Here is a 22,747-nt window from a genome sequence, read left to right as displayed (position 1 = left end):
AACTATATTAATTAGGCAACGCTTCACGCTTTTATCTAAATCTAGAACCTTGAATTTGCCAGAGAATGGAGAAATTGGACTTCTTTACCCCGAAAAACGAAAGAACTATATCATCCGATATATACTGACAGTGGCGGCGCCAATAGGGGTATAGGAGGGAGCTGGCAAATAGAAAAATGTTTCTCGCCCCCACTTTATTTTTTAACAAATTCAAAAATATGATTTCTATCGTTTTACTTAAAAACATGTGTCAGAATGCACCAAATCAATTCAAATTTCGCAAATTTCTTGTAAGAAACGAATTTTCTGGATTTTAAGGTGAGAATTTTACACAAACTGTATGAATTTATAGCAAAACTACGCTTTGATCGGACGTTTGTATTATAACAGCGAGTTGTAACAACACGAATCAAAAGATCACAGTTTAAAAGATCAGTTTAAATTGAGCAAACTGACTTTGAAAATTTAAGATAACTTGAAATTTATTGAAAATATTTATGCTTATTATGAGTCTTAAACTACATTAAGGAAAATGCACAATTTTCATATTTGAACAGTAAATGGATCTAAAGGAATCTCAGATCGACCTTGCAACTAGCAGAATTTTTAAACAATTGGATTTTTTTTACGACAGATAGCAAAGAGTATAGTAGAATCTGACAGAATGTGATCAATGGATTTAGTCTACCTGGTCGCGTCGACGACTGCAAAATTACAATGGTCACCTACTACTAGCTATCAGTTGATGGTGTTAATCTTTCTATAACAAATTGAATCTGAAAGTCGACCTGCGGTTCCGACCATTCCCCTAACATGCATTGAATGGTCACTTGACCTGAGCCTATTTTCTATTGTACTAAAAAGCTAAGAAATTCGAATCAAAAGGCGTAGAAACCTTGACATCCCTTCTATTCTATTCTATTCTATTATATTCTATTCTATTCTATTCTATTCCGCTCCGTTCCGTTCCATCCTATCCCATCCCATCCCATCCCATCCTTTTCCATCCTATCCTATCCTATTCTATTCCATCGTATCGTATTCTATTCTATTCTATTCTATTCTATTCTATTCTATTCTATTCTATTCTATCTTATCTATCTATCTATCTCTCTCTCTATCTATCCTATCCTATTTTATTCTATCCTATCTATCTATGTATCTATCTATCCTATTCTATCCTAGGATGTCAAAGAAGTATATGCCAAGACCACCCTATTGTTTTGGTGAGATACCGGAGTATACCATAGCGCCCATGACGGTGGAGGAATATAGGTACTACGAAAAGGAGTTCTTCGGGTTTCTTGACGAAAAACCACTTCACACAGATGTCCAGACTGAATCTGGATTCGTTGAAAGATTCCTGAACTTCTTTGGTGTGTCAAAGATCTCCAAATATGAAGGTAAGTCATGTCTTTTAGCATTAGGGAATTGGATATTGGATTTTCTGTCAGTGAATTCTGTTCTAATGTCAAGCGTATTTATCAAGGGTTGGATTAAAATAGACTCGCCACCCTTTATAAATGTCATTCTACTTACAATTCCGATATTTCACGAGCATGTCTACCGTCATTGCAGTACAGGTAAGAGGGCTGACATGGCAGAAGCGCCTAGTAGTTCGGATGAGACAATAAACCAAGGCACTTTGTGCTACAGGCTGGGTGCGTTAAAGATTCCTCGACAGTTGGAAATCGAAAAAGAGACACTGACCTGGCAAAATTTCCCTCATTGCACCCTGCATGGCATTGCTTGTTTTCATTAATCCACATGGTACAGAAACGTAGGATGTAAAAGTTCATTTATTTCATTTTACCTTCACTGGATCTGCAAGTTTTCATTATTTCTCAATCGGGAAAAGAAAATCAAGCCGTAAAACTCCATTTCATTTCTATAAATCCAATCTTTATCTTTGTAGATGAGGTACCTGCAATAAAATTTAATCTTCGCCATGTTCTTGAGAATAATGTCGACTCTCGCCATGGAGGAACTGGTGATATATTACCCGGTTTGATGTTCAGTGGAATGGTTCGACAAGAAAATAAGGCCACTCAGACTGAAGATGTGGTTAAATGTGATCAAGAAGGTAAATAGAGCTAATCAAATTGTGCAGTTTTTATTATCATGTAGCATTGATTGTCATGTAGCATTGATTATCATGTAGCATTGATTATCGTGTAACATTGATTGTCATCTAGCATTGATTGTCATGTGGCATTGATTATCATGTAGCATTGATTGTCATGTTGCATTGATTAACATGTAGCATTGATTGTCACATGGCATCGATTAGCATATAGCATTGATTATCAGATGCCAATTGAACATTTTTATCTCTCTTTCACTAATTTTTGTTCACAAATTATGCTGATGGCGGGGGTCTAATGTAGTCATCATTCTTTGTAAACGCGTTTACTGGACACCCATTAAAATCGTTCATATACCATGGATTTAATTATTTTTTCAGTTCAAACGATCAAACCTAAAAAGGGAGTTTTAAAATCATTCCGACGATTTGTACGACGATCATTTAAATGTCTCAAAACAGAGGAATAAATGGTACAATGCTAGCTATGTAGTGTGGAATCATCATGGCTTATAATTTGATCTCAAGTCTACAAGTGATATGGATCAACCCTGTTGGACACTAGGGTATTAAGAGAATGGCCGCCATGTCAATCAGTGATGCGGATAAGAAAACAGTCTGATTTACCAGAGGTATCTAGATGAAAGTTCCGGGCATAAACAAAAGAAGCATGAAATCGTTTGACATACAAGGAAATATTGGACCAGTCATTGGAGAAATGATTTTATTAAACTTTGTTTTGAAATTGTGTTTTATAATTTTTGGGGAAAGGGGAAACATCAACCCAAAGCATATCAGGAGAGGACATTTGAAGTCTTCGGCAAAGGCCAGTTGAAATGAATGGAGTTTTACGTCCTACTTTTCTGCACCATGTGGGCTAATGAAGACAGACAACGCCATGCAGGGTGCAATGAGGACAATTTTGTCAGGACAGTGGCATTAGCCTGCTCTTTTTCTTACCTGCATCACTGACAGGGGGAATCAGGTTGAAAAATCCAAAGGTATTATCTCTACCTAAGCCGGGATTGAACCCTGGACCCTCAGGTTAGCGAGTAAGCGTCTAACTCACTGAGCCACCGCGGCTCCCAAAGGGGCAGTTGAACTCTCCGGCAAAGGATCTTTGAAATCATAGCAAAGGCCATGGCTGTTTTAAGGGGAGCACAACTATAGCGATTCAAGTCATCTAAATTTTTCAGGGGGACCTAGGAACCCTCTATCTATGGGCCTGTCTGGAACACCAAATAAAGACAAAGGTTATATTTTTCATTTTTAATAATTTTTCTACACAGAATATACACAAAATCTCTCAATAAGCACATGTTTGGGGAAATCATTCCCTTTTCGACGTCAACAAAAAACATTTAAGACATAAAAATAATGAGAAAAAAAAGACATAAAATAATTTCTCCACAATTTCGCTAAAATGTTGATACATTTATTTTCACTTCGCACCTAGTTACCTTTACTAAATATTCACGAGATAACTTTCATATCTACGTGTATTCTTATAATGAAATGACTGGACATTCAATATTGACAATATTTGAAAGCTGCTGCTTCTACAGACTCAAATACATTTTTTTTTCACATAATTTAAGCGAGCTACCATTTCAAATATAACCAATATTGTTGGTCCTTTTACAATTTTGACTCTCATAGAACATGAATTGTATTTTCTTGAATGAACTTCAATTTCTGTTTCAAATATGATAGCAAATGATTCTGTGTCGACAGTTCAATATTTGATAATTTAAAATTGACTAAAACGCGTGGAGATTACTGTCCTGGGGGTGGTGGGGGAGGGGGTGCTGACGCTGTTGATGAGGGGGGTAGGGGAGGGTTAGCACTAGGGGTGGCAGCTTGGGCAGTCTGACTCATCCACTGACTGTACATATAGGCCATATTGGTCATATCTTGTCCGGAGGGTTGTGCGTAGCTCTGTGTCTGTTGTGGGTAAGCTTGTTGGTATGATTGTTGTTGGTACCCGGTGTAATTCTGCTGTTGCGGCTGGGATTGTTGCTGTTGTTGCTGATGACCATTGTAAGAATTGGCGGCATTTTGATTTCTGTTGCTTCCGTAACTATTTTGACTTCCGTACGAACTGCTTCCACCAGACGCTCCACGACTAGAACTAGAAGAGGAACTTCCCCGACCAGAGCTACCCCCAGATCCACGAGTGGAAGATGAGGAACTGCTAAATCGAGATTGACCCCCGCTAGAGAAACCAGAAGATCTGCCTCCACTGGATCCACCGTAATTACCTGAAGAACCACTGTACCCTCCACGACCTCCTCCAAATCCTCCTCGTCCCCCATATCCTCCACTTCCAAATCTACCAGTGTCTCTGCCGCCCCCATCCTTGCGACCGCCCCATCGACTGCGACCTGAAATTAGTCAAATAAATTCATAAAAAATTTGGAAATTTAGAAATCCATATTACAAGTGTGGACCAATAAAAGGACTGTTTAAGACAAGCATACCTTTACTTGATAGCAACATGTACATTTCATATTAAAGACGTGTTGGAAGGCTGTCATAAGCTTCTCTTACAATATAATAAAGCAACAAGCAGTCATGTGAAGGAATGGCTCAGATCGAACCAAAGAATATTATCAGATCTGTACCAGTCACTTTAATAACAATTAGCAATATCAGAATTCAGGGGTTTAATTGTCTACAGAAAAGATAAAACACAGTAGCCAATGCTACCTTGAAATCCTTCTAAATTCTAACATTTTAACTACAAGTTAGTGATAAAAACACAACAAAGAAATATTAGTAAAACACAAACTGGTGTAGGCTTACTTTCTCTTTTGGTAGATGCCAGGTGGTTTCTCAAAAACATTCACAAGTTGGAACACTTGGAATAAATGTTTTATTTACAACAGAAACTTGGCCTGGATCCAGTGCACCATCACCTTCTATGATTAGCAAGCTTTCATCATGCAAGATTTTAAAGGTATTGTAAAGAGGTTTCGTTTAACTGTTTGTGTATTTGGGACACTGATTTGCATCAAACCAATTTTCAGTCATTGGTCATTTGAATAAAGCATTTTATAATTACATCAGTATCGTAAAGGCCCTTAAATATTCGCAAATTCTGCGTTAGTGACCTCATCTACAGTTCAGATTTTCTATCATGTATGGACATTTGACAGAAAATTAGAATGATGCAAATAGAAGCCATATATGGCTCAATTACACATAAAGTTTAGAAACATTAACAAATCCTTTGATATGACAACACTTTAGACATTTATCTATAAGCTCATCAAGTATTTAGTGCCCCAGTTACCAACATATATTGACCACATTATCCAGAGCAAGACCATTTGAGCTTTAAACAATTTGACAATGTCCAGACAATGTGTTGTAAGCTTGCAATTTTTAAGTGCAAGGGGAATTGGTGATGGTTTAAAAACATGTAAAAGAGAACAGCGACACCTACTTGTTAAAAGATTGGTAGCGACCCCTACCTTTTCCCATCATGCCTCTCGTTGATTCCGCTAGCTGGATTAATTTTGGGTTGATGGTCTGATTGGCCTCTTGTAAAACGTTGATTAAATCGTGGACTTGTTTGGCGTTGCCGGCAGTAAAGAATGTATAAGCTGTACCAGTATTGTTGGATCGAGCTGTACGACCAATTCGGTGAACATAATCTTCAGAACAGTTCGGATAGTCGAAGTTGATCACAAATTTAATATCGTCCACATCTAGATTTGAAATGGTGAAAAACACCAAGGGAAAAAAAATCAGAAAACGAAAGATTAGTTTTGAATTGGAATTAAATTAATACTGGATCTGAAGAACAAAAGTTTGATTAATTTTTAATTTTCACCCTGAACTGCCAAATCTTAAAACTTTTCCAAAAAATATTTTTGCAAGTTTACGTACGAAATGACAGCATCATTGGCAATATCTGCATCTGAAATATAGAGGAAAATGCACACTCCCAAAAAGTTTTGAATTATGGGCTTAAAAGATAAAAGGCTTACCTTAAGGCTGCAAACAAATTTATTACCCATGAGGGAGACCCACTTTTATTATATCAGGGAGCGTGCATGTAATCAGGCACTTTGCATCACACACGTTTAGCCAACCGCCCGAGACCTCTCGCACTTGCCACTATAATCTTCGTTACTGGAACTACAAGCTGGATAATCTGGTCTAATAGTCAAGAACATTTTTCTGTTCTTCTTGTATGTCGAGGAATGACATGGGATTAATTGGCTGCCATTTTAAAATCTAATCGTCACAGCACTAGTATAGGCCTAGCATTTTTTTACTTCGCAAATTAAATGGAATTTGAATTCAAGGAAGACGTTATTTTAGGGAAATTCAAGGCTTTTCTTAAATCATCTTTATCCAACATTGACACTGAATTTTCCTCTATATTTGAATAGCTTGTGTATAGTTCTTGTATTTAGGTTTGGCAAGTTAAGAGTTTTTCCAGCAGTCTTAAACTTTATGAAGCAAAGTCCCACCTACTTATAATCCAACACAATGAGCTGGTGGACAACTCGACATGACTCCAGATTAGCATATTGAGGGAGGAACGGAAATATCAACGCTTCAAGAGAGTTTTAACAAACGGTAACAGGTCAAAGGTGGCAAATGGCACATACTCAAACATTTCACAATGTTCAGATTAAATTAGTTCGAAAAATAAAAACAAATTTGAGGGGAAAATAACTTTTATTAATATTAAATTAAGGATAATTTGATGATTATATTAAAATAAAAATTATAATAATGCCACCTAGAAAGCCAACCTTTGCTACTTACGATTTGACTGGAGTTATCTGCTCTTGTTACTATAAATAGAAACTAAAACAGGCTTATCACTCCTCCCTCTCTCTTGCCTTTAAATGTTAGTCATGCCGAACTTAGCGTTTTATTTTTTAACAAACATCAAAATCCTGAATAACGTTTACAACCAAATCATGTTTTAATTTGGAAAGCAGTTATTCCAAATTTTGATCTAAATCTGTATTTGTTATATTAGAAGTCGTAGATGACTTGAAATGTAAGAAACGCAATGAAGGAAATGATTTCGATCAGCTTTGATAAGACATGGATTATTTCCCTTGTATTACTACCTACCTAAACCACGAGAAGCTACGTCTGTAGCGATCATCACAGGAGTTTTACCAGACCTGAATTCTGAAAATACAACATTGAGGGCCATGACCAAAAAATTCCAAAATATCAAATTGTCTCATTACAAGTGGTTGATACATGTATATAATTACAGAGAAAAATATTCTGGAAATTATGAGACATGGCGTTCGGATTCCAACAGGTCTAATTTGAGACAAAATCAAGTCAAAAGAACATGAGGCAAGTGATCAACCATTAGAATGGGTTAAAAGCATACTGTTTGGATAGTGCGATTATAATAAGAGGAATTGAGGTAAATAAGAGTACTTACCACCAAGAACCCAGTCTCTTTCTTGTTGAGATTTATCACCATGTATAGCTAGAACCGGCCATCTACAAAATCAATTCCAGTTTTATATAAAACTTTTCAAAACTTGAAATATTACCAATATTGGCAATGGAATTGCTCACTTGGTAGAAATTTCATCTGCTGGGCGATAAGGTGCTGCAGTTTCCAATCCTCCGAATTCTAGGTTACCAATATCCAAATAGCTTGACTAAACTTTACTTCCTGACCAGACAAATACATGGAGAAGTCTTCAGTTAGTTATGAGAAAATAAAACACTATCTTACCCTTCTCTTTTCATTTTTCTAGAAATATCTTCACATTTTCTCTTAGTTTCCATAAAAATTATAGTTTTATTTTCTCTTTCTTGCATGATTTCATCTAATAACTTCATTAATCTGAAAAAATTTTTTTTTTTTTACATGAACAATCTTTTTGTATTTATGTTTGTCTGGTATCGTCAAATTTCGATACATGAACAAGGGATACATGAACAAGGGATACATGAACAAGGGATACATGAACAAGGGATACATGAACAAGGGATACATGCGTACAGTAATATGTATCGCGATATATGTATTCACTGATACATCGTGCCAAATAAAATCAACCAATCAGCTAAAAAATTTAAGAAACTTACTTTTGTTCTTTCTCGTACTCCTGACAGACGTCAATAATCTGTAGAATGTTATGATTGGCAGCAAGAGTTAATGCTCCAATATTAATCTGAATATAATCTTTCAGGAAGTCTTCTGCTAGTTTACGAACTTCATTTGGCCAGGTGGCACTCCACATCAGAGTTTGACGGTCGGGCTGAAAAAGAGATTCAAATTGAACTCAGAATTGAGTTTCTAACTTGAAATCATTACCACTTTTGGGCATTTTAAAAAAAAAACATTCAAATTGTGAAATGAATTACTGTTTTGAAAGGCTCTGGCACAGTCTCTGGCACAGTCAGGGCATTTCATCTTATTTGCTCATCAAATGGCAATCGTGGGTTTTAATTTTAGTTGACTATGGACCAGGTTGTAATTGAAATGAATGGAGTTTTACGTCCTACTATCATGGACCAGCTTGTAGACAGATTTCTTGTCAATCAAATTGTGATCCATATAAAAGAATGTTGGTTATGTAACAAAACTAATTAAAGCATTGTCATGTTTATTTAAAATAGATTTGTTCACTCACCCTAACTTGTTCTAAAATTTTTCTAATTTGAGGTTCGAATCCCATGTCTAACATTCTATCAGCCTCGTCCAGTACGAGATACGTAGTTCTCTGTAGATTAGTTTTACCAGACTCTAGAAGATCTATCAATCTACCAGGGGTGGCAATACAAATTTCAGCACCTGAAAAATTAAGATATATTTTGATGACATGAGGATATTTTCCTTTAAATAGAAAGGAATGTTCAATTTCTGAACAATCCTCTCACTGAGAGACATAAATCAACAAAAGTTATTTAATCAAATATTTAATCAAGGTATTTTATTCAGCAGGCAGTGTTCAGTAATTGTGTGTTCTACTGTTCAAACTACATTAATAAGGAAAATCAAGGATAATATTACAACTGGGAAAAAATATTTGTTAATTCAAATGCATTAATTACCATTACTTTTGAAAAACCTCACAAAATATATTGGTCTACAAGGAAAATGTTTTTAACCCTACCTCGTTCTAACTGTCTAATCTGAGGGCCTTTAGGTGCTCCACCATAAACACAACAGTTTTTAATTTTAGATAGCTGACCAAACTCTTGGGCTACAGCTTGTACTTGTTGGGCCAACTCTCTTGTAGGTACCAGCACTAAACACTAAAATCATAAATCATCTTATTTAGTCACCTGGAGCATCAAATAGAGTATTTTACTCTACACATTGCAGTTTCACTTTGAATGCCTAACAAATCTACAAATTTACATCTATACAATTCTTCAGTGGATAGGGCAAATTAAGACAGGCAACACTTTGCAAAGTGTAATGATGGAATTTGACAGTCGCATAAACCTACTAATGGGGTCCAGTTTATTGTCCCATTTGAAGGCTAGATGCCAACTAGGTACTAGGTCAACTCTAACTGTATCATCAACAGGAGAAAATTTAAGTCAAAATTCTAATGAAAAGATATTCCCTTAATAAATATGTACTGACAGTTACGTATAAGATACTTACAATTGGTCCATCTCCTGGGTTAAGATAGGGTTGAGCACTGATGTGAGTTAAAGCAGGGAGGATGAACTGAAAATATGAAAACCATAAATAAATATCCTCAATTACAAGAAGTTTCAATAATTTTGCAGAGTTAGTCGGCCATGACCCTTGAGATTAATGAAGCACAACCTTTCTATCAAAACTGGTTTTAGTTAATCTTCTTACAGAATTGAACTTTTAGCCTTCGACAAAAATACATTGCCATACATAATAAGCCTTAACAGTAGACTTTCAAATACAGTTCAATATCTACTTTGTACTTTGAGGACTGAACAGTAGATCTTTTACACCTATAATGAATAGAAATAAGAATTTCATGTTCGAAGAAAACATCAAAACTTACCCCTAAAGTTTTACCAGATCCAGTCTGGGCTATTCCAACAAAATCTGACCCAGATAAAGCAATAGGCCAACCTTGTGACTGGATAATGGTGGGTTTTTCCCACTGATTATGTTTAATTTGACGTAAAACGTACTCTGGGAACCCACATTCATCAAATCGTAGACATGGTTTTGGTGCAGTATGGCCGTCTGAGATGGTAATTTGATTCTCGTCTAAAAATTTCTGGATTTCTGCCTAGAATACAGAATAAAACCCTTTGTATTTCGTTTTCTTTAAACTTTATTAATGAATACAGGCCTAACCTAACAGTTGAAATCAAGTTTCCTTTCAGTTCTAACTTATTTTGTTTCAGAATAATATTTCCCTCTTTAGATCTTGGTTCAATAGAATGAAGCATGAATATAATGAGAAACTCATTAATTAGATAAGACATAAACTTTTATCAATTCCAAATAATAACTTACTGGTGATCTGTTGGTGACTGTTGGGCATTCTTTATAAAAATTCTTCTCAAATTTAGGTAGACGGCTTAAATCCCATTTGGGTTTTCTAAGAGATTCACCAGGTTGACCCGATCGTCCACCCATACCACCCCCTCTTCCACCTCGTCTATCAAACCCCCCACCCCCATATCTATCTCCACCTCTATCTGGACGGCCAAATGCTGAGGGAAGACCATTTCCCATGCGGTCTCTACCTCCAAATCTGAAAAGAAATGTTCAAAATTCTCAAGGACAATAAGATTATTGTTTATAATTAGTTCTGGATTGAGAATCTCTTGCATCATAAAAACCATAGCATAACTATTTAAATTCTATTTCCTTTGTTTGAACCCAGTGCCCCCCACCCACACACCGTCTCAATCCAAAATGGAAAGGGGTAAATCTACGAAACCATTCTTTTTCTACATCAATATTAAACGGATCAATTGATAACCATTAACAAAGGGAATAGTGATAAAACAGAAATCTAAGACGTAAATTTTAATCCATAAAAGGCTTCATTCACGACCAGTGAAATTGAAAATGGCGGATAGGGATGTATTGATCAGTCAGCGAAAACCCAGTTGAAAGAAAGCCAACCACGATAAAATAAGGTAATCAATCTCCGATTCAAATAAAATAAATAAAAACTTACGATTTTCTGTCAGATCTTCCTGAGGAATCGAACATTCTATCTCTGAAAGACATGTCTCTGTCGTCGTCGTAATAAGAACTGAAGAATTTTCGACTACCACCGGCTACTTGGACTGTTTTATTACAATGGCGGACGGCTTGCTTCAGAAGAGTTGACGTCATAAAAATTCGTGCGCTCATAACTGACAAATTAACACCTAATCACCTTTCGTCTGCCTTTCCGCTGGCTACTTGAAAATAAATAAACAATATCCTTTACAAAATCAATCAAATTAAATCATTTTAAACTCCGTTTCCAATCAATTTATTTCAGACGATTAAATGCACAATTTCTTGTCGCGGAGGAAAAGCACGTGGTTTAAGGACGGAGTGACAAGGTCAGTTGTATCAAAATTGGAGAATTATGTGAAGAAAAACGAAAAACAAATTCTGGTGGAATCATTCAAGAAAAAAATTCCCAAATTCCTTTCCAAATTATAACATGTCTAGCTAATAAGGCCAAAGGTAACAAGTAAATATCTTTGGTGTTTTGCGTCATGTAGAGGACTAGTGCGCCATCAACATATTAATAGTTTTATAATGGCGTATTAGACCTAGCATAGTGTCAGAAAGAGACCTACGCATCATGTAAATTTACCGAAAACAAATATAATTTTTGGCAGCATCAGTTCTGTTAGGCTAGTAATGTCTACCAGGACTTAAAAAATAATAGGCCTAAATCCATTAACAGAATACTTTCTGACAATGATTATCTTTTTTCAGATAGGGATTAGTAAAAAAAAAATACAGAAGCGTCAAAGCCTTTAAATCAGTCCGCATTCAAAAGTTTTAATCCCCTGCCCAGATGTTTTTAATCCAATCAGTGATAATCTCATCAAGGTGTTAATTATTTTCATGTTGTCTACAGGTCAGACAATGTCACCATACTTTAAGTTCTGATATATGCCCATTCCTTTGTTTACGTCAATATTTTAGTGCGTCTTAAAAATACGAACTCTTTGAGCTCCTATCTGCGCATTGTACATCATGAAAAACACGTCTACAAGTGCTAAAATTCATTAGCGCCTTTCAAAATATTTCTTTTTTCATATGAAGGGAACACGAGGAAAGATACCATTTAAAAAAATGCGCACATATATAGGGACAGATATATCTAAAAGTGCAGTTTTAAATTTTTTGTGATATCCGCTCACAATTGCGTCTGCAGATGTTAACATTCATTAACGAAATAAACACATTTTAATCCCCAGGCAATTTTACATGAAAGAAATGACAAATTTTCTGAGAAAAAAAATTGATTTACTTCTGAATATTCAGAAAAAAATATATTGAACGTATGCAGCCTGTAGGCACAACGTATCTTCATTTCATTCCTTTTTTTTAAATGTGACTATACACTGGTTTATTCAGTATATATTTTAAAAGTGTTTAGAAGCAACGTTTAAACAGATCGAAATAGTAAAATTAAATATTTAACATCGGCCGAAGAGTATCTTTAAAATATCGATAGATCTACTCCCCCTTTAAAATGTGCGATTGTTGTGTTCAATTCGTTCGTTTATTAAAATAATTACTATTGGTAATTTGTACGACACCGAGCACATGTTTACAGCGTGATAGCGGATTTATCTGACTTGTTATGAAACAGACTCCAGTTGAAAGAGGAAGATTAACAGATTATAAAAATACAATCATAGAGTAGAATAATTCTGTAGGTCTTTATTTAGATGCAATGTATCTTTTATCAATTCTTTCAAATTGAAATTTTTAAATATTCCCTGGATTGTCGATCTACTTTTCTTCAGAAACACGTGACTGGTATAGTTAGATAGTGACGTCACAGTCTGGGTGTAGGTCATTGACCCCATGACCCAGTCAGCTTGACCCCAATTCTGCAGAAATGTTACTTTCACTTCAATGCTATAAAAACAAATTCTTTACTGCTCCTTTATCATCGTGAACACAGAACAGTGAAAATTATCCTTTCTTTTTGCATTGAAAATTTAATGAACTTTTGAAACCCAATGCCATGGCAATGAGATGCTGCATCCCACAACCACATCTCTCAACTACCTGCAACTACTTTTTAGTCTGTGGCACTGTGGGTTAATGTTAATTGATAAAGATAATCAACAGAACTGATATCAGCTATCTGTCTGTGAAATGGTCAGCAAATTCAATCTAAAGGCATCATTTTCTAAAATCATTCAATCGTTGTCACAATTTTTATAATTTTTCAGGTGAAAATGGAAGTTGATAGTCCAAACGTTGAGCTGCGTCCAATTTCTTGTGACCTAGGCCATCTATCACGTTCGGACGGATCGGCCACGCTAACACAAGGAGATACAACAGTGATATCAGCTGTTTACGGACCAGGCGATGTTAGAATATCAAAAGAAATCATAGACAAAGCCACAGTCGACGTTGTTTATAAGCCCAAAACTGGTCTGCCAAAATGTGAAGACAAAATCAAGGAACGGATAATTCGTAATTCTTGTGAAACGATAATTCTAGCCGGACTACATCCCAGAACATGTATTGAAATAATTCTTCAAGAAATGCAGAATTGTGGATCCTTTTTAGCTTGTTGTATTAATTCAGCTTGCCTTGCTTTACTCGACGCCAGCATACCTCTAAAATATTTAATGGGTGCTGTCACGTGCTGCGTTACAAATCAAGGGGACATTACTCTAGATCCTACGTTACGTGAAGAGAAGGAAAGTGTAGCTGGAGCGACATTTGTATTTGATAGTAAAGACCACAATGTTATAACCGTCTCGACATACGGTACTTTATCAACTGAACAATTTCAAACCATCTTGAAAACTTGCCGTGAAGCTTCCAAAAAAGTTTTTGAGTTTTATCGTGAGTCCATGCTGAAGAAAGTTTCTACATGTGTGTAAACTGTATTATTAAAGAATCTATTTTGTAATAAATTACTAAGTTGTTTGCTGGTCTTAGAAACGAAATTATGTTTAAGATCCCATCCTATGTTCCACTAACCCTATAGTGCTGAAGAATGGCAAAAGTCTGGTTTATTTTGCTAACGGACGAGGCCTCGCTCTTAACTAGTCGGCTTGCGATTCTCGAATCGTAGTCTTCCTTCGAGGAGCAGGGAGAACATCGGGCGAGTCGCAGAGATCGTTCAAAGCATGAAAATTTTGAATTCCCATCAATTCACGTCAACATGGCCCTGTGGATTGTTAGTCTTTGGGATGTTGGGACTCATAAACCAGACTCAGTCTTATTATGTCTTTGGAAAATGCCAATGCCTCTGGCAAAATTTCCCTCCTTGCACACTGCAACGTTTTGCTTGCTGATTAACCAATTAGGTGCAAAAAAGGAGAACACAAATCTTCATTGTGTTTTGTTTTAGGCTTTATGCACTAAAGAAAACTGACCAATAAGCATGACTAATCCCTTTCCATTTGGATAAAATAAAATTCAAAATGAAAAAACACATAGTGTTAACTAGTAGTATACAGTTTGATTTTTTATTTTTACATGCATTTTTCTGTTATTAATTGACATGATTTAAGATTTTACAATAAAATTTTCTACATTTTTTATGATAATTTATCAGCACTGCATTTTTAATCGTTCTGGTGATCTGAAAAAAAAACAAAATAAACACTGTGTATTAGTTCATGTTAAAACCAAACTATAACACCGAAGGAAAAGGTTTGAGATATTGTCATCTTGGAATGGATTGGACGAAATCAAATCCCATGATGCATTAGTCAACTAACTTATTAAACAATGTAGATCAAAAACTCATGAAAATAATCTCACCTCATCAAATTTATGAATCTGTCTAATAAAGAAATCTCCATATCGCCTAGCAACCTTCGTATCAGCTACATGGATCATGTCCTGCAAAATATTCATATTTCGAGTTTTACATCCAACTATTCCAGACCTTATAGTTTGGGTTTAGGAAAACATTAAATAAATGAAAGTTGTCAGAAACAAAAACTGTATAGTTGATAATATCTTTTGCAAACAGTACATGACTTATTTTGATTTACAATGTTAATGGTATAACAAAAACAACTCAAATAGATAGATGACTTACTTTATCAATATAGAAATCAACTTCGGAAGCCGACTGAAATTCTCCGTCCAATCCACTGGTACCCTTAGTCCATACAACATTCTTCATTTTATGCTGAAATTTTCATTTATAGAACCAATAATTTCTCTTAGTGTTATTATGTCTTAGTAAATTAATTTGACTTTGGTCCTTTCTTGTATTGTCATTAATTTTCATAAATTATATCATAACTACAATACAAAAGTTATACTTAAAACATTTAGAAGGATAGAGCACAGGTCAGACAAGATAGGTCAAAAATAGCCAAATCAAAGACTCGTTCACTGCACACAAAAAAATATAATATCCTTACCTTAAAACACATGAGTTGAGTTTTCAATGTATCTTCATCCTATAAATTACAAGAAAAAGTCATGAAACATTCTTTATGCAAATAGTTAGAAAAGAAAAGTTAATCTTATCAAAGAAATCATGGTTAAGAGAGTAAGTGACAGTGGATTGTTCAGTTGGCAACAAGTTGTTTAGTTGTCTGCAAGGTGATTAGGTGCTGTGGGTTCGAATCTTCAAGGTTAAAAAAGTTCTGATGCCACACCAAGTGCTTCCAAAAGTCACTTTCAACCCTGTTCCACATGCTCAATAACTTAATTCGACGCCTCTCTTGAAGGTTTGAACTGACCAAAACTTAGTTGTTTGTTATAAGTTTTATATATTGATATAGTTTTCAAGGAGTAATAAATCTCCACATCAGATTCAGAAAAATTCTGAATGAAACATCAAACTTACAACATCCATAAAAGCAGCTAATTTGTAAATAGGTAGAGTTGTGTACAATTTAAGATAACTTCTAATAGTTGGTACCAGAATCTGCTGAGCCACCTCGTCTAAAAATACTCTCAGTTGTAAACCAAATGGTTCCTGAAAATCGATATATCAATAGTGAATATACATGAATATTTATGAGTGACCTGAATATTTATGAGTGACATGAATATTTATGAGTGACATGAATATTTATGAGACAAGCGCAGTACTAACAAAGCATCACTCAGCCAGTTTGTATTTTATGAAATTGTAGGTATTGGTGAAGTAAGAATCAAGAGTCATTTTACATCTAGTAGACCTAGTTTGGGTATGATCAATACACCACTGGGTTATGGACCCCAACATACTTTCACTGTAAAACTCCTCTACCTTGAAAACAGAACCCCCCAAAGGTAGCTGTTCTGATGAGTATTATCTAGTGCTGGCACGATATAAAGATATACGCGTATTGTATCACTACACCGTGTATAGATACTTGACATACATTTTATTCCATTAAAAGTAGTATTGTATTGTGACCCTTGTATAGCGATACATATCGTAGCGTGGCATGATTGACGATACCCAGCACTACTATTATCCTCAAGATGTGTGGAACATGAGATGAGCTCTTAAATTATATACAAGAAATGATTACCTTATGAAAATTGGCACCAAGAGACTCATAATTTGGTGGAACTGGTGATAAGAATTTAGGACAAGCAAACGCAAAACTCTGTTCAAATTCATTTACATCACTGAAATAAAATAATGAAATAAAACATATTTTCTCAAGAAGTTATCTGTAAACTTAAGGTTTAGATAAAGCTTCATTTAACTGGTCCACATTCTTAATCAAAAATATGGTCTTGACATTTGTTTTATCAATATATTGCCTAGTGCAGTTATGAATACAAGAAAGAAGTTAATTAAGTCCAATTTTTTTTTAATAATACTGTGAAAAAAATTACCCACCCTTTCTGCATGCGTAACATTTTATCAGCACATTTCTCTCGGAGTTGAGAATGGACACTTTCATCTATTCTCATTGGATGTAGAGTTAAACAAATTGATAGCAGAGTGTACATCTTATCATTTGTTTTAGATATCTAGATAATCAGAAATAAATTTACATCCTATTATTCTGATTTTGTTTGGGCTAATGAGGATGTACAACACTATGCAGTGTAAAATAAGGGAAATTTCACCGGAACAGCAACAACTGTTTCCTCTTTTTCAATATCCAACAATAGAGGGACTTTAAAAGTGCAGAGTCTGTAGAACACAGGGCCTAATTTATTGTCCCATCTGAACGACTAGATGCTTTTCTTATTTCTGGCACTCAGGGTGAAAATGGGTTGAAAGATATCAAAGGTATTATCTCGACTCATTCTGGGATTGAACCCTGGACCTTCAGGTTAGCGAGCAGAAACTCGCTGAGCCACTGAAGCCACAGAGTTTTACGCTGTGCGATGTTTTGCACCCTATCAAATTCAACTATAAATATAATATATGTAGTACGTACCTGGTCGTATATTTGAGGTTTATTTGATAAAAACATGTTTTTAGTTCTCTGTATATAGAGTAAGATATTAGAGAAGGTACGAATGGCGTCTTGATAACGTCTCATCATCATATAGGCGAACCCTACATAGTAAAACGTGGTTATCTGACATGCTGGTACTCGGGAATATAAACTCTGTAATTATATAAATATCAATAAGTTCTAGACTTGACCATCATTAATCAGACACTTTATTCATTTCAGCCCAGCCCAGCACACACAAAATTATATAAATATTAATGAGCTCTGGCCTTGGACATCATTTTTAAAATTTTGCTGACCTTAAAAAAGACATTTTCATGGTTTTCAAAGCTTAAGAATGTTACGTAAAATTATGAAATTGGTAAACGTGTCTGTTCATTGTATCAATATCAAGTTAACTCTACCAGTTTGATTTATCGAAGCTGATATAAAATGGAAACGTTACCTGTTTATTAAAATCAATATTCTCGAGAACTTTCAGTCCCTGGTAATAATCTCCTAATAAGGAATGAAGACGTAATAATCCAATCAAACTAAAATAACCTAACATTTTATACAGTGAATGTTGTCCGAACTCACCAGCTACACTATCTGGGTCACCTAGAATAGACAATCAACAAAATCAAAGCTGAGAATGTTTTAAAATGAAATGAAATGAGTTTTACATCCTACTTTTCTGTATCTGAATAAAGATGGGCAAAGTCACCTGGAATATAACAATCAACCAAATCAATACTTTAAATGATTTCCATGACAAATCAAATGGCAATTTTTTTTCCCACCTACCACTCATCACTGACAAGAAGAAACTCATTCAAAAAATTCGAAGATATTATCTTGACCTTTGCCGGGATTGAACCAGAACCTTTAGTTTGTGAGCAGTATACTAAGTATTTGGAAATGAAAACTTTTGAAAAGACCCCTACCTCCACTGGTATAAACCTCTAGTTGACGATTGATATTAGATTTCTCCACTAGAGAATGAAGAACGTTTAATACACTGTGGACATTCCAGATCTAAAAAATATATACATAAATATACAAACATATATACATAACGTATCGGTTAGTCGGTAGACCCATTGCTAGCATTGAAACAGATCACACAACAATAGGATACAAACACCTAAATGTGGACAATAGTTCAGTTGAAATGATCTAAGCTTGGGTGTTCTTATCAAAAATTATATAGAATTGAGCTTCAATGGAAGCGCTGTGGTGGGTATTGTCTATGAGACAGGACAGGCTTACTCTACCTCAATACTCAATGTCTCTTTAACTTTTTATGTGTATTTTCATTTCATCACCAAAAACTGTTTCATTGGTCAATCTATTTTTATCGACAGCTTTGTAAACAAATATTGCAAAACCTTAAGATCTTTAGACTTGACTCAGTGCAACTTGAATTTAGACATACTTCTTACAAATATTGAAATGTTTTACCTTTGGATTGGCTCTCAATATATCCAACTCACTGTCACTTTTCTTTCCAACTTTACATCGATAAATACTGAACGACTGAAACTGAAAATAAAATCAATAACATTATATTTAAAGTATTATTATTCACCAATAAATGTAATTTGATTTTAAGTGATCTTTTGAAGCAACTTGAGTTTTCTACTAAATGGTCCTTATCTTAACCTCTTTCAGACCCTCTAGAAACTAAGAACGTGTGGATAAGTTCAATAGAAAAATCAGAAATGAAATGAAATGAATGGAGTTTAACCTCCTATTTTTCTGAACTTAATTGGGCAAATGAAGACTGAAAAGGCCATGCAGTCTGCAATGAGGAAGTATATGCCAGGACAGCGGCATTAGCCAACTCTTTTTGGATTTTCAACTCTCGAGGGGTCTTTAACATACACAGCCTGTAGCACACAGGGCCTCGGATTATTGTCCCATCTGAATGACTTGACATTTTTCCATGTTGGTCTGTCCAACAAAATATCTTACCTGATAAATAAACTCATCTATGATATCCCACAGCCATTGATTAGGAAGTTCTAGTGGTACAGGACCTTCAGAACCTAAAAGATTAAACAAGTTAAGTTAGCAATCTCGGAAAGCATTGTCTCTACAAGTGAAATTATCACAAAAGTCCAAAGCACAAAAAGAAGTTCTGAAATAATTTAAAAGTAACTTACTGAGGATATAATTAAAGAGATTACAATAATTATAATAAGACTCAAATCTCTGGTCTATACTGGGTCCACTCTGAAATATATCAAATATCAATCTAGAGTTTGATGATAAGACTTTCGCATGAAAGATTCTGTGAAGAAATGACATGGAGTTTTCTTTCTTCTTTACTGTTGTTAATTGGCTAGATAGTTCCTATAACTTCACATGTGGATTGTGCTGGAGATTGGCACTTGGATGACTTTCATAAGTACTGGCCATGGCATCAGAGTTCTGCTTTAATCCTGTGGGGGATTCAAACCCACAGTACCTAACCACCTGACAAACAACAATCCAACTCGATACCTACCGAGTTATCTAACTGCTAAAATGTATAATCATTCCATTTAAATTTTCAAACACCCTCACACCCTATATAATCAAATAAAGTAAATAATATGTAAAGAAGATCAAAGACTTACTGGAACTCGAGCGTAAATATGACGATAATGTAGCTCTCGATATAAAATCATAAAAATTGGATCTGAAATTGAAAATTAGATGTGAAAAACTCAAAATCTAATGTAATTCCTTTTTAACTTCATTCGACAGTTGACGATAACTGTGACCTACAATTCTAGTTTTAATCAGGGCTCAAAATGTCCATCTATTAATCATGTACTTGGAACACATTTGGAACATTTCGAGCCCTTGTTTTACTGCCTTTAGTATTATCTCATACAATTTGATAAGGATCCTATATTCATTCACTTTATATGACTGAGAATTTAGACATGACAGAAGGTGAATTATCTTCAGATATGAACCACAATTTAAGCTCAAGATAAGATTTAAAATAATATAATTTACCTTCTTTTCCAATAATAGGAGCAATACTTTCAGCTTCTGGCCAGGGTGAGGTCTTGAAAAAACTTTCTGTTAACTGAGTAAACCTGGATGGAAATATCACAAATAAAATCAATTAGAAATTTAAATATCTACATTACCAGGAAAAATGTTCACATTGATTGTAGTTAAACGTATTAGATGATCAGATGTCAGATACTAACTGAACTATATAATTAATATCACATAGAAATAGCTCTAGCTATTGTGAACTAGATCCATGCTTTTCATGGAAATTTTTAATCTTTCATTACACTATCTTGGTATTACCCTTACACTATCTTTGATAGTAATGACTAGAATTCAATATAAATTTTACTGGTGGATGCTGTAACATTCAGGCTATGATCTGAAAATAACTCTTACCCATTTTCATAAGCATCCTGAATCTCATACAGATTCTGGTCTAAGATATGACCTTGAAATTTAAGAAGAAACGTTTTGATGACCTCAGGTACGATAAATGAAGAGGAATGGTATTGTCTCTCATATTCTAAATCTTGCTGGGGATCTCCTGAAATTAATAATAATAACAAAACATTAATTCATTGCCTTCACAGATACTTTGAACCAAAACATACTAAACTTATACAGCATGGCAACTGACATTTGTAATTGAGCAAAGATATATATGCATTCGGAAAGTCTATACTTCATATTTCATGTGAATACCCTACTCTACTTCTACTATATACATTGTGTTCCGTACCACAGTCTATTTTATATGTACCAGTAAAGTAAATGACCTGCATTCTACCAGACCGTACCAGTACCTTATATGAAAGGAGTATTTTATAGAAAAAGTTTACCTGAATGTAATTCATGATCATAAGGAGCTCCATATGGTGCTTCATACTGAAATGAATAAAACAAAATTAATTTCTTGTTTGAATTCCTGAGGTCAAGGTGACTGTTCAGGCTACTCCCTTCCTTCAATGTGTGTCGCATAAAATTCAAATTGTAAAGTGAAATCGAAGGAAAATTAGAAACTACATCATCTGCTATGCTGCTCCATATGAAACCATAATTGACAACAAAGGTGGGGGGCAAAACCGGTACATTATGGACTCATATTGGGATGAAAATAATAGATTTTGGCGAACTATTTTGAGCAAGACAGGTGGGAATGATAGAAAGGTTTGAAAAGTAAAGAAATAAAGAATATCTATAGTCTTACTTCTTGATCGTAGCCGACGTCTTCGCTCCACATGTTGATTTTTATTTTTCTATCAAAATGGTGATAGACCTTTTGGATTTTCCACCATTGAAAACGTCAAAAGGGAGGTAATTACTTTGACTTCAGACTACAACTAGTTATGACTTGAATTGGCATGCGTTCCTCCAAGAACAAAATGAACTGAGCGTATTGCAAGTCTCACTTCCATGTATTTGTTCTAGGCAAGCAATGTCCTTCAGTGAGATTGATTCAGTGTGCAATGATGAAAACCAGGGCAGGGAAGCCACATTAGATTATTCTTTCTATCTTTCACTCAGGTCTTATTTTGAAGTGAAAATTAAGCCCTCTACGTGCTCAAAAATTCATCTAAGGATTTAGAGACACCTCTCATTTTTGGCCCCCTCCTTAGGCATTCTTTTTAGATAGCGCCTGAACATACCAAATTTCATCGAGCTCGGATAAATTAAATACTGTAACCCCAATCTTGACCACGTGGATAGACAGATCATCCGGTCAGACAGGGACAACTTCAGTGTATGTCCACATTATAATGTGAGTGTATAAAAAAACAAAAATCTGAACATTTCAACAATTTATTAAATTATAACATGTAAATATTATGCCACAGTGAAGCCAAAATAAATTAAATTTTCTTATTTTTTAAATCATTGTGCTTTAATCAGCAACCAAGCAGCATTTTTCACTTTTTATCTATTTATGTTTTTCCTTCTATGATTTTCTATTGGGGCTGGATGTAACAATGACAAATGAAAGAACCTTTTTTTTTATCATTTCTTAAAGATTTTGGGATTAAAATCATTTTGAACTGCAGTCAGAATCAGGATTTCTAATTGAAACATATTTAATATCTAGATATATTTTGTTACTAATATATTTATATTCCCTGTCCTCATTCCTCT

At 34.8% G+C, this 22,747-nt stretch overlaps 6 protein-coding genes across 6 annotated transcripts in view; 2 read left to right on the top strand and 4 right to left on the bottom strand.

Moving 5' to 3' along the window:
- The window catches only part of LOTGIDRAFT_156359 (hypothetical protein), a gene marked incomplete at both ends in the record, with an annotated part of 40,428 nt that extends 39,016 nt beyond the window's left edge, over nucleotides 1-1,412 (bottom strand). The window contains one exon of the mRNA XM_009047032.1: nucleotides 1,236-1,412. Within this exon, the coding sequence (XP_009045280.1) occupies nucleotides 1,236-1,412 (177 nt within the window). The remainder of the gene's footprint in view (nucleotides 1-1,235) is intronic.
- A 185-nt stretch (nucleotides 1,413-1,597) lies between these two features.
- Nucleotides 1,598-2,553, top strand: LOTGIDRAFT_156358 (hypothetical protein; the record flags this gene model as incomplete). Its single annotated transcript, XM_009047031.1, has 3 exons — nucleotides 1,598-1,661; nucleotides 1,916-2,083; nucleotides 2,465-2,553. The coding sequence occupies 3 exons, from the start codon at nucleotides 1,598-1,600 to the stop codon at nucleotides 2,551-2,553; spliced, it is 321 nt and encodes a 106-aa protein (XP_009045279.1).
- Nucleotides 2,554-5,527: 2,974 nt separating this feature from the next.
- Nucleotides 5,528-10,772, bottom strand: LOTGIDRAFT_110000 (hypothetical protein; the record flags this gene model as incomplete). The annotated part of the gene is made up of 10 exons (XM_009047030.1): nucleotides 5,528-5,796; nucleotides 7,187-7,246; nucleotides 7,515-7,576; nucleotides 7,818-7,928; nucleotides 8,174-8,346; nucleotides 8,722-8,882; nucleotides 9,205-9,346; nucleotides 9,705-9,770; nucleotides 10,087-10,320; nucleotides 10,551-10,772. 10 exons carry the CDS (start codon nucleotides 10,770-10,772, stop codon nucleotides 5,528-5,530), a joined length of 1,500 nt encoding a protein of 499 aa, XP_009045278.1.
- A 2,696-nt stretch (nucleotides 10,773-13,468) lies between these two features.
- On the top strand, nucleotides 13,469-14,125 carry LOTGIDRAFT_110121 (hypothetical protein; the record flags this gene model as incomplete). The annotated part of the gene is made up of 1 exon (XM_009047029.1): nucleotides 13,469-14,125. One exon carries the CDS (start codon nucleotides 13,469-13,471, stop codon nucleotides 14,123-14,125), a length of 657 nt encoding a protein of 218 aa, XP_009045277.1.
- Nucleotides 14,126-14,996: 871 nt separating this feature from the next.
- Nucleotides 14,997-20,292, bottom strand: LOTGIDRAFT_110039 (hypothetical protein; the record flags this gene model as incomplete). Its single annotated transcript, XM_009047028.1, has 13 exons — nucleotides 14,997-15,095; nucleotides 15,298-15,390; nucleotides 15,629-15,667; nucleotides 16,060-16,191; nucleotides 16,736-16,835; nucleotides 17,053-17,186; nucleotides 17,603-17,776; nucleotides 18,069-18,223; nucleotides 18,550-18,640; nucleotides 19,067-19,147; nucleotides 19,580-19,653; nucleotides 19,771-19,840; nucleotides 20,227-20,292. Coding segments are annotated over 13 exons (1,308 nt in total), but the record flags the coding sequence as incomplete, so codon positions are not given.
- A 314-nt stretch (nucleotides 20,293-20,606) lies between these two features.
- Nucleotides 20,607-21,168, bottom strand: LOTGIDRAFT_69442 (hypothetical protein; the record flags this gene model as incomplete). The annotated part of the gene is made up of 2 exons (XM_009047027.1): nucleotides 20,607-20,697; nucleotides 21,017-21,168. Coding segments are annotated over 2 exons (243 nt in total), but the record flags the coding sequence as incomplete, so codon positions are not given.
- Between the last annotated feature and the right edge of the window lie 1,579 nt (nucleotides 21,169-22,747).

This window comes from Lottia gigantea (assembly GCF_000327385.1).
Source record: "Lottia gigantea unplaced genomic scaffold LOTGIsca_11, whole genome shotgun sequence".
Classification (NCBI taxonomy): domain Eukaryota; kingdom Metazoa; phylum Mollusca; class Gastropoda; family Lottiidae; genus Lottia; species Lottia gigantea.
The sequence above is the reverse complement of the archived record's forward strand: the minus strand, read 5'-3'. Positions and strand labels throughout refer to the sequence as shown.